Source organism: Corvus brachyrhynchos, unplaced genomic scaffold (genome assembly GCF_000691975.1).
Source record: "Corvus brachyrhynchos isolate BGI_N302 unplaced genomic scaffold, ASM69197v1 scaffold14, whole genome shotgun sequence".
NCBI classification, from domain to species: Eukaryota; Metazoa; Chordata; class Aves; order Passeriformes; family Corvidae; genus Corvus; species Corvus brachyrhynchos.
Genome location: NW_008239110.1, coordinates 7,612,975 through 7,624,533, shown reverse-complemented (window position 1 = coordinate 7,624,533; position 11,559 = coordinate 7,612,975). Strand labels below are relative to the sequence as shown.

Sequence of the window (11,559 nt, the reverse complement as noted above, 5' to 3'; positions counted from 1 at the left end):
TTTTTTTTTTTTTTTTTTGGTGGGGGGGTGGGGGGGTGGGTGTTGTTGTTGTTTTGGTGGTTTTGTTTTTAATCTCTTGGTTCAAGCAACTGCAAAATCCTCATTTTTGATGCCTGCTTGACAGTTACAGTTTATACCTTTCAATTTCTCTATGGATTAGTTAAACCTATAGATAAAATTGTGTAGAAGTGCTATAATGTTCTTTGCTAGAGTAACAAACTTGTTACTGCTGTGAAGGGGAAAGACAAGTGGTACCTTTGATCATTACACAATATCACACGATTTCTTATAAGTGAACTAATGAAAAGTTGTTTAGATTAAATTGCTTTACCATTTTAAGGTAAATGGTCTTTACCTTAAAAGAACACAGGGTTTTATCATTGCCCCAGGCAGAATTTGAGATGATGAAATTGAAAATGAAACAAAAATATTGTAAGATGTGCAGTTTGCACTGATAGGGAGAGAGGTGGAATGAACTTTGGAGAATGCACTTTGATTTCTTGATAAATTGTTGGGATTAAGTGGACTAGAAATAAATGTGAAATACTACAGTGAGGAAGGAAACCTAATGAACAACAACATGTGAAAAAATTGGCTAGACTTCAGTACTTCAGACGGTCTGCAATCTGTGGGGATTTAGTCAAAACTGAGTCAATAAATGAGATGCTATTGTTTGAACTCAAATATTATGGATGTACTAATAAGACTGTAAGACCATTGTATATAAGAGAAAGTACAAACTATTATCCTCTCTTTAGAAGACTATTAGAAAGAAATAGTTATGATCTATTTCTACCACAGATAGGGCAGATGATTTAATTTACAGTATAGAAGACAGACTAGATGAAGTAAGCCAGGAAATGAACTCTGACCATAAATGTAGCGAAGAACTGGAATTGATTACCTTCAAAGTTGTAAAGTCACCTTCAATAGGCATTTTTAGGCCTGAGGTGAGACCAGCATTTGTCAGGAATGGAATGAGTGTTCTCAGTCCTCAGAGAGAGGCATTAACAACTGACGTGGGATGTTTATTTTAGTCTAAGACCTTATGTTCTAGCATGAAAATTTAAAATAAGAAAAATAAAATACATGGTCCAAATTTTAAAGGAATTGGGATTCAGGACCAAAATTAAAACATTGGTTTAATGATTGGCATTTCCAAGAAATGTATTAATTGACATTGTCATCATTTTCCAGCAAAGAATTAAGGTGGAATTAGACAATTAAAAGTTGAATTCATACACAAAATGTTGCTGTATCTTGATATCTTTTAGCTCTCTTGCATTTGAACTAAGACATCTAAGTTATCTTCTGAACCCATTGTAACCCCAACTTTGGAATTATCACTATATTTATCTGTCATCAAATCAAAGTTCCTCTCCAGAAGATTTTATAAGCCATTAATGCAATGAATTTTGATTGAAGCCCCCAGGAGTCCAGCCTTTGATATGTGTAGGAACAGAATGAGTTTCAGTGTCATTATCTGGTTAACCATACTCAGTTGACAGTTATGTCTTTGTTCTTAAACAGGAATTCTTGACTGACCAGGATTGTCGATATCTTATTGAAGTGGATGGAAGTCAGCAACCAGATCATGTCTTTGAGGTAAATAAACTATGCACCAGCTAAGTTAACCTCCACTAGAAAATAATTTCTCAATTCTGTGGATTGTTTTCCTGTTGGCAAAATTTTAAGTCGTGTTTAAAAGGCATTCATTTACTATTAGAAAACATGACTTTTGAAATACTTGCTTTCCTTCTTCTATTAGTTGTAGGATTCACTGGTCTGTCCCCAGGTTTACATATATGTTGCATGAGAATATTTTCAGGCAGGCTACAAACTTTTGTATTATCTCCATCAGGTTTCAGTGCTTTTTCTGATCTGTATTAATGTAAAATATAATGAGAAATTAAAACATTTTCGGTATGATATATTTACAATACTGTTTTATTTGATGCTTGTATCTAAAACTAGATATATATTATATAATGGATTATAATTTTTATTAATTTTGCTATTTTTTGCAAGGTAATGGAAGACTCCTGATTCTTGTAAGAATTCTGCTGAGTGCTTGTGTCTAGATTTTTAGCTTGTGACAGAGCAACTTGTTCTCTCTGTTAAAAAACCTACAATGGTAAATTTTACAATGGTAAATTTTGAAGATAAATAATCTTATCCTCTGCCTCACAACTAAAAGTTCCTTCAAATCAGAACCTAGAGTATGGGGTTGAGAATGAAGTAGGAGATTGTCTTTGACAAGGTAGGAAGTGAGCTTCTCCTGCATTTTCTCCTCTGTTTGAAACAAATTGTATTGTAATTCTGTAAGTTAATTATTTCATTTTATACTTAACTTTACTACTAAGAGTGGTCCTATGGGAAAAAATCCAGTAATTTTGCAGTGTTAGAACATATGATTTCCTCATTTATGATCTGTTTGTGAACATTACAACACAAAATTTATAGTAAATGCAATCAAGTTATGTTATGATTCCAACTATTTTACCTACAAGTTAGGCAAAGACCTATTATAAAACTAGACCAAACATGACACAGTTTGCTTTTTCATTTCAAGAATACTTGCATTCAATCAAAATTACATTCAGGAAATACTTCAAATAAATTTAATATCATCTGATTCTCATTGGTAGACGTTTGGCTTAAATACAGTTTAAAATAAACTACTCAAAGTTGTATTGCTTCTGAATGTGTGTAATCTGATTTCCCAAAGAGATCTGCCTCTTTTTCAGATTGGAGCTCATCAGAGTATTTGCACTGCCTTGGGGGAAACCTTCACAGTCTAGTCCTTTAGTAGGCTTGGGATTCACAGCATAATGAGATAGAAAGGCTGTGATTTGGCATTTTGCACTTCCTGTATCTACCGAATAGCTTGTTAAAACCCAACTCAATAACTGGCATGGGCCTGAGGTAGAAACTGGGCCTTAGTGTTTATGTAGCCATTATATAAACAATAAGTTACAGTTTTAAATACACTTCAGGGGCCCTTCAGATGACAAAAGCAGTGATCGGTACTGAATCAAGACTTATTTTCTCTTCAGGCAGTGGTAGGCCGGCTTCAGTCTATGGACGTTCAAAATGCAGCTCCTATAACCAGACTTAAAAGTGAACAGGAAGAAGAAACACTGGAGGGAAAGCAAAATGTAAGTGTGCTTTTCTAAAGTGTGATTGACTGTAATAACTAGAATTATTTTTCTTTTCTGCTGTAAGCTTATACTAGAGCATCTTTGTTTCACAACAACTAGGTTTTTTTACCATGCAATAAGGGCATTTTTTAAGCATTGACCTTTCAGAAATGAGAATTTAAGGTAATTCTGGGGCTGAAATCCACTTAAAAAGTATGAAAATAAAAAAAATTTGTCATTTCCCAAAAAAAGGGTAATGATTATAATAAAGCTTTGAAAAAAATGTTTGTTTTAGCAATAGAGGAAAACTTAATTCCTTCCAAGGAAATAAAGAAACTTTAGCCAAAGGATAACAATCTCAGCAACTGACTCTTAGCTCAGTCTACTCTTTTCCTGAATAAGAAACAAGATGCTAATCCAAATCTAGCAGCATTCTCCATAACTGAGCTCACATTCATTCTATTTTCCTGTAATTAATTAGAAACATGACAAATGAGTGCTGAATTTTGTTGAATCATAGCAACTATAATTTGTGTCCCTTCCAAATAAAACTGAAAACCAGAAGTCTTTGCATGAATGTTGTTGCCTATATTTAGTTGCAATCATCTTTCCTATTTCTTAAATAAAACTTTGAATATATGAACAGAACTGTAATGAGGAGACCCCACATTTTCAGAGAAATACCCCTCCCTTCACTTTTCTGTATTCTCAGTTCTTAACAAATTCACAAGTGAAAGACTTTCTGTGTCAGAGGTCATCAGTATTTATTAGTTAGTTAGTTAGTGTGTCTGCTTTAGTTTGTGTGTAAGGTTTTAGTAACCACAGTATTCAGGGCAAAGAGTTCTGCATCTTAACTGAACTTTAGGTACAGAATTGCTTCCCTTTGTGTTGAACTTGCAGTGTCCTCCAGTTTATACGCAGAAGTCACTGAATCGTTTGGTTCTCTACATCTACCCTCTAATAACTCATTATTTCAGACTTCTGTCCTGCTCTTATGTAGCTATATAGAAGAATTCCAGTCTGTATAATTTTATTCCTTCTTACATGACAATCTTTTTGTGGAATTGATCAGTTATATTACCTTTTTTCTGAAACTTATCCAGTTTTACTGTGTACTTTCTGAGATTAGAGCAGCAGGAGGCACATTGCAGTAAAGATGAGGGCAATATTTAAACAATTAAAACATAAACCTTTATCTATTCTCTCCTTGCTCAACATTCCTAACATTCAAGTTGGTTTTCTGACTGCTCTTGGGCATTGACAACATGTTTTCACAGAGGGATCTATTTTGAGTAGTGACAGTCAGTGAAAATCCATAATTTTCTGTGTAGAACTGCTATTTTAATGCCTGGCTTTGTAGGTTCTGAAAGTTCTTCTGCAGTTCTTCACAGCCAGCACTTGTCTGTACTATTCCGAATTTAGAGTCACCATGACTTTAGGATTCACTCACTGTAAAAAGGCTATTAAACTATTCCTATCATATGATATTTCTGCATGCCTAAAATAGATATTTTAACATTGCTATTCCCTGACACAGATCATGGTCCTTTTTTCGTACCCTTTAGAATAAATCTTAGCCATTTTCTGTTGTCTTCAATAAGTGGCTCTTTATAATTTTAAACTTCTAAAAATGGTAAGTAAAGCCTACAGGAGCTATTTAAAATACTATTTCTTTTAAATAAATCTGAAAAATGAAGTAATTTCTCTTTAAAATTGTCCTACAATTCTGAAATATATAATTAAAAAAAAATAGTTCTAAAAAGCATTGTGTGGTTTTCTTTTTAAGTTTGCTTATTTTCCATCAAAAGGTTTCAAAAAAGTCTAATAAAAAGGCATATGTAACTTCAGACAAAAATTACATTTGCTGTTATTGCTATTTTAATAAACAGGATGAACTTTTCCGAGCTCTGTCATCTTACAAGCTGATAGCACCCAGATACCGATGGCGTAGGAGCCGGTGGGGACAAGTGTGTCCCGTGGCTCTAAAGGAAGGGGACATTGTAATGGGAAATGCAGAGTTTGCTGTCAGGTTAGTGGAATTTGACACTCTTAATTTTCATATCTGTTTTATGAGATAACTGTCTATATCTGTTAGCTTCTCTTCTGTTTTAAGTTTTCTAGGTAAAATGTATGTACTGTCATCCCAAGAGGCATTGAAAAAATTTATGTTGAATCCACGGCCTTACCTCTTACCTCCAATGCCAGTTTCTCCTTGTAAAGTATTTGTATTTGGTCCTCCATTCTCTGGAAGAACGACTATTTGTAATGTAATTGCACACAATTATAAAGGAAAGGTAGGTTCATAAATATCTTAGGTAGCAAAGTATCAGCTGGGGCTTGGGCATCAGTTAAGCACATTCTTGTCGTGTTATTCACATTACAAATATAGGGATTACAGAGGAAACATAGGATTTTAGTGAAATTCATTTTTATAAAAGTAGCTACAGATCAAAAATACTTTTATATACCCGCTTACATTGCAGTTATTTGTCTTAGCATTAGAATATTATGAATAACTTTTGTATCTAAGATAATTAAATAGAAATGCAAATTTAAAATAATTTCTTTTTCAAAAAAAACCCAGCCCTGCACTTGAATTAGATGTATTTTTTTCTGAAATTTGCAGAGCTTTTCCAAAATAATTTCATTTTATAGAAATTGGATCAGATGCTATATTTGTCATCTGTGATATTTGCATTTTTTCAAATAATTTCACTAGGTTCTTGATATGGACAAACTCATGAAACAATATAAAGAATCAAGAGAAAAAAACATTGAGGAATTGCGAAAGGATGCAGTAGAAAAGGCTATAGCAGCAGTGAAAAATAGATTGGAATCAGAAGAACAATCAGAAGAATCAGGTGAATAAACTGTTCCATGGTCTTTGAAGCTGTCTTATTTGCATTATGTTATTTAACTGAAGCAGTTGCTGTCACTTTGACTTAGAAAAAGTTGCAGAAGTTGTTATGATTGCTGTGCATTAAATATGAACTAAAATAACATGGCAGTGAAAGGAATAGCTTAGTAAAATTCAGTATTTTTTACATATATATATATATATATAAATCCTTTGAATTTGAGGGCCATGTAAAAAAGAGTTTTCTGAACTCTGAGCTGAAAGAAGAAATTGGTTCTGACTGATACTGGTTAAAAACATTCCATTTTAATGACTTTCTGACAAGTTAAATCTCTGCAAAAATGAAATACTCCTCAAGAAAGCAGCTTGTCAGCTGGACTGATATGAATCCACAATCAAGAAATTTTTCACTTTGGAGCAGCCTTCCAAGTATGCTGTCACAGATGGCACATTTGTAAGTCGCTCCAGCTCTGGTCACATTTTGACTTCTTAAGCTGCCTAGGTTTCTGCAGCTTGAAGAATTCAATAAATATTTTGAAAAGGTGAAAATAATATGTTGTTTTAGTATCTTTTAAACCAAGTCTGATTTTTTACCAAGGAATTTTAATGGAGGCTTTTCAAAATAATTTCTTTTGAAATGAAAACACTCCATTGAATTAGATTTGCCTTTTTATAGTTAGCTCTAGTTATGGTTCCAATGGACAATCAGACCATTTTGCCTTATTCACCTAAGAAAGGAATCATGTTTGACTTTCTCATGGGTAGATACATCTAACAAGAGGTCGGTGTATTTTTCTAGTGCTGCAAAACAGGTGCTGACAGTGATGAAAAATCATTGGCATTGCAGTAAGAATAATAGTGAGCTATGAGAATAATAGTGAGCTATGAGACCAAAATTGAAACAGTTAAACAGTGCTACCTTCCAGATTCCTGGCTATGTAAATACTTTTGAGGACAGGGGTATGAAATCCTATTAGGATTAATGAGAAATTAATCCTAATTAAAAACTTTGGAGAGCTCAAGCAATTTTATTGCAAAACTGAACTGCAAACAGAGGATGTATTTTCCCTTACATATCTTTTTATAGCATAAGATTGTTTCAGAATTTTTTAATGGATAAGGAGATGTTTGGGTTTGGGCTGCATTGAGGTTTTTTGCAGAATGGAAATTATTAAGATGCTGCCCCTTTTCCAGGGACCTTGTAACTTGGCAAAAGTAACCTGATAAATGTGTACATTTGTGCATGCTAAAAGTATCAATACAATCATTGAAAAATCTTCACATAATTACAAAAAGTAAATGTGGCATTTTTTCTAAATTATACTCATATAGATACTGCAGTTGGCTAAAACAGTTCTTCACCAAATTTTATCAAATTAGCATGTTAACTGTGAGTGTTTCTTAAAAAACTTTTAAATAATTACAGTTGTTTTGCCAGCAGTTAATAACAAAATGTGGATCCATTATGAATGTTTTGAGCCTCATAGGGAATGCAGGCATCTTGATTGTTAAAAATACACTGCCTTGATCTAAGATTTGTATTGATTTAAAAATTAGTCTGGTCAACCTTTTGATTTAGGAATCAAAAAGAAATCAAATCAAATCAAATCAAAGGAAATTCTTGCATGTTGCAAGTGCCTGATTGTTCTAGTACATAAATGTCATTCTGTTCATACTGAAACAATATTTAACTTAGAGGTAGAAAATACTATACAGTTAAAAAGGTTGAGTTTTTTATACTGAGAGAGCAAACCAAGATCTTAGAATTTACGGTTATGAAACACTCTCTAGATCTGCATTCAGAACTGGTGTTTTTTTCTTTCTCAGTGCAATTGTGTAGTATTGCTTAAAATGACTGCTGTGCTGGAGTTATGCTTTAATGCTTTATTTGTTTCCCAATTTCTAATTTCTTTGTGAAGTGCTTTTAAAAACTCTATATTGTTAGGAATACCAGAGATAACTGCTGACCACCCAGAAGTTCAAGCTATGGTAGAAGAAGCCATGAAAAGTGCATTAGTCTCTGAAGTTACAATGTCATCTCAAATACATGCTGAAGTACTGGAGGGAGCTATTGCAGAGGTGAGACTGCAAGTACTAGGAAGGAAAGTACTTTTTTCCTAAGAGCAACTTGTAACAGTTTATACATTATCCATATATGTTCTTAATTTTTCCATTTGAGAGATCAGTTTAGTTTTAAGTAACATAGCCTGAACGCTTACATAGGATTGAGGCGAAACCGAGGAAGATCATGAAAGGCAAATCTATTGAGGACTACTTTATAGTCCTCTATATATAATAAATATATATATGTGTGTGTGTGTTTGTGTGTATATATATATTCACACACATATACAGAAATTATTTCTGTCTTGCAAATTACCTGAGCTACAAATTGTTAAAGGCTGGGAGAATTATCTGAAGGATCATTGTATGCTTACTCTAGTCTTATATTCTTAGTCACTATTAAAGAGGTGAACACCAGATGTAAGAGTTTGAAAATAATTGTTTGAAGGTTTATCCAAGAATCTTGAATTGTTTTAAATTTGTTCAGTGGGATGTAGCTATTGAAACTGGAGTGTAAATTCTTTATTGGCAAGCTTAAAAATCACTATCATATTAGTCTCTTTTTGTTTAAAATGTTTTTAATTTCATTCACACATATAAAGTTATAAATACCATACTTTTTATTGACCTGAAATGACAATAAGGAACAATCATAACATCTAGAAAGTAATTTTGTATTGTGCAGTCTTTTTTGTACAGCTGATAGACTTCAGTCTTTTTATATTCCTGAATGTGACATTTTATAATAGCTTATGAAGACGAACAAAGACAGGTTTCCTGGTGCTTCAGAAAAAGGAGGGTGGGTGGTGGAAAACTACCCTCTGTCAGCAGATCACTGGTCAGCTTTATCAGAGAAAGGACTTCTACCTGACACTGTTGTCTGTCTGAAGGATACACAAAAAGATGGTTAGTAAATGCACACTAATGCAACTTAATATTTTCTTCTTTTTTTCTGTGTTGATATCTGTATATAAAACAATACTTATGAGAAGAACTAGTAGTTATGTCCCATTTATAAAGCTTCAAGGGTCTAGAGAAGGAATAATCCAGTCAATCAACAAGAGTACCACAATTTCTTACAATTTGGAGTAAGGGAATTACACAGAACTGAAAACAGGAATCCTTTGCTATAACAGTAAAGGAAATTCCTCCTCTATTTTGAATCAGTTTTCAATTTTCTCCTATACCAGTGGACTCTAGCTTCAGATTTTTGCATTCTTTGGCTGGCTGGCCACCACCTTGCAATGTGGCTGTCGGTCAAATTTCTCTGCCTTGGTTTTTCCATTTGCAAAATCAGGTTAGAGGTATGAAATTTCTCAGCTTGAGAGAAAAGGCAGGGGGAGAAATACTTGTATGCAGGTGTATCCTGTTCTGCATTCTGGGATCAAAAAAAATAGTAACTTCCTACCCAGATTGATACAATAGCATAGTATCCATGAATTCATAGTAAGGGATTTTTACTTTATTCTTTCAAGCCGGAAGGAAAGTTGGCACCAGGCATGAATAACTGAACAGATGCATATATTGTTAAGTTTGTCTGTCAAATCATATCTTCATGAATTATATCTGTTTGATTCATTCCACACCACAAGTTTAATTGACCTTTGGCAATTTTTGATCATTACGTGTTCAACCCAGTCCATTATCAAAAGGTCTTTCAGTGGCAGAAACTTCCATTCAAGAAAGGCAGGATGAGTCTGTTCTGAAAGAAAGCTCAGTAGATGCCCAGCATTGGAATCAGTCCAGAGAACTTTTCAAACCCTTGTCCCTGAATATAAAAATCAGCCTTAGAAAATCAAGGTTGCACAGTTTACTCAGAACAGATTTCTTATTAAAAAAACCCCAAACTTTTCAGAGGTATGTCAGCTTATCAGCAAATCATCCTCACAACTCAGATATAGTACCTAAACTACTTAGTCACATAGCTTTGTGAAATTTTGTAATTAAAAGAGTTTCACTGTGGCCAGAGCTCATACACAGACTAAATACTGGCTGAACATTTCTATGAGAAAGTTCTAGATCCAGTGTTTGTCAGAAAATCATATTTGCAGAACCTGTCGTTCAAAGCTTCATCTCAGACGCTTTCGGAAAAAACCTAGGGGCAAATTGCATTTCCATGCCTCATCTTTGTTTCCCAGACATTCCAAGCTTATTGAAATGTTCATGAGTCTAGTTTCTGGGACACAGTGCAGTGTCCTTTCATACAACCACAAAAAGCATCCTCTTCATATGGCATATGGTAATGAAATGTCAATACTGTGTACTAAATAACAAACATCAGGAGTCTACCTCTAGCCTGTACTGCAGGGAGAGTACTGAAGTGGGAGAGGTGCTTTCAGATTTATATTAAATTTCTCTTCACTTCTCAGAATTTAACAAATTAGTGAATTAATTGGATAGAAGAAAAGGTTGTCTTATCATCCCTGAAAGGTTTTAATCTAGATCAGACATTTTGGAAACAGATAATTCTTCATGACAACCATGTTGAAAACTGATCAGTAACTGCTCCTTTTTTTTTTTTTTTTATTTTGTGAAGGGGAGAATTTAGGAATTTGTAGCAGAGGCTTTCAAATTAAGGCCTCTCTAGAGCCTTCTAATTATGTGCTTCCTTCCTGCAATATACACCACTCTGCCATTTCCACTAGTTCTCAAAACCTAGCTCTCAATTGCTTGCTCTAATCTGAAGAATTTATTTTATACTCTTGGTAGTATAAAAATTTGGCTAAAAAAAATGTAGCTTTTTTGCTTATGGATACATTTCCTTGAATTTAGCTATTTTGTTTCACTTTATTCTTTTTATTTGCACAATTGTGTTGACTCTTTACTTCATTCCCACTCATTTCCGTCATGTATATAATGTATATGTAGTCATGGAGTTTACATTTTCACAGCATTTGAGTCACTATTTTGTAAGCTGTTCCCTGACCTAGTCTAAACTCTCATAAGTCCACTGATGAAAATGGGTTTAAGCCACACAGCCATATATAAATCTATTTGTCAAAGTAAATAAGTCAGTAGAGTTCCTATTAGGAACAGCACATTCTTCATTTCTGTCAACCAGCTGTAGTAGTAGAGGTATGCACATTATTTATATTTTTATTTGAATGTTTTTAATTTGTTTCTTCATAGCTTTCTTTGTACACTTGCAAATAAAATAAATGTCAGAGTAACACATGACATATGAAAGTATAAGATAAATCCCTTCAGTTCTGTCTCCCTTTATAGCCTTCATAACCATCCAATATCCCAGATTCAGTTTATTATATTCTTTAAATTGAAAAAAAAAAGCTCTAAACCTGTAGAAATCAACAGTATAATAACATTTCAGTGGTGTTATATATGCTTTTTGTTGACTTCAAAAAAGTTGTCAATAATTTATTAAATGGTATTCCTAACCCAATAACTTTAGTTTTATACAGATGCATTAAAGTCATTACTGTCATGTAATTGTACTGCAGGAGCCTGTATACTACGCAGAGCATACCTAGCAAGCAGGAA

At 33.6% G+C, this 11,559-nt stretch overlaps 1 protein-coding gene across 3 annotated transcripts in view; it reads left to right on the top strand.

The window, feature by feature from the left end:
• Positions 1–11,559, top strand: part of AK9 (adenylate kinase 9) — a 53,456-nt gene that overhangs the window by 12,159 nt on the left and 29,738 nt on the right. For all 3 annotated transcript variants that reach the window (XM_017739659.1, XM_017739660.1, XM_017739658.1), the window contains exons 9-16: positions 1,531–1,605; positions 3,057–3,158; positions 5,030–5,169; positions 5,254–5,434; positions 5,860–6,001; positions 7,943–8,076; positions 8,811–8,967; positions 11,520–11,559. The exon at positions 11,520–11,559 is cut by the window's right edge and continues 66 nt beyond it. In XM_017739659.1, coding sequence (XP_017595148.1) covers positions 1,531–1,605; positions 3,057–3,158; positions 5,030–5,169; positions 5,254–5,434; positions 5,860–6,001; positions 7,943–8,076; positions 8,811–8,967; positions 11,520–11,559 — 971 coding nt within the window. The remainder of the gene's footprint in view (positions 1–1,530; positions 1,606–3,056; positions 3,159–5,029; positions 5,170–5,253; positions 5,435–5,859; positions 6,002–7,942; positions 8,077–8,810; positions 8,968–11,519) is intronic.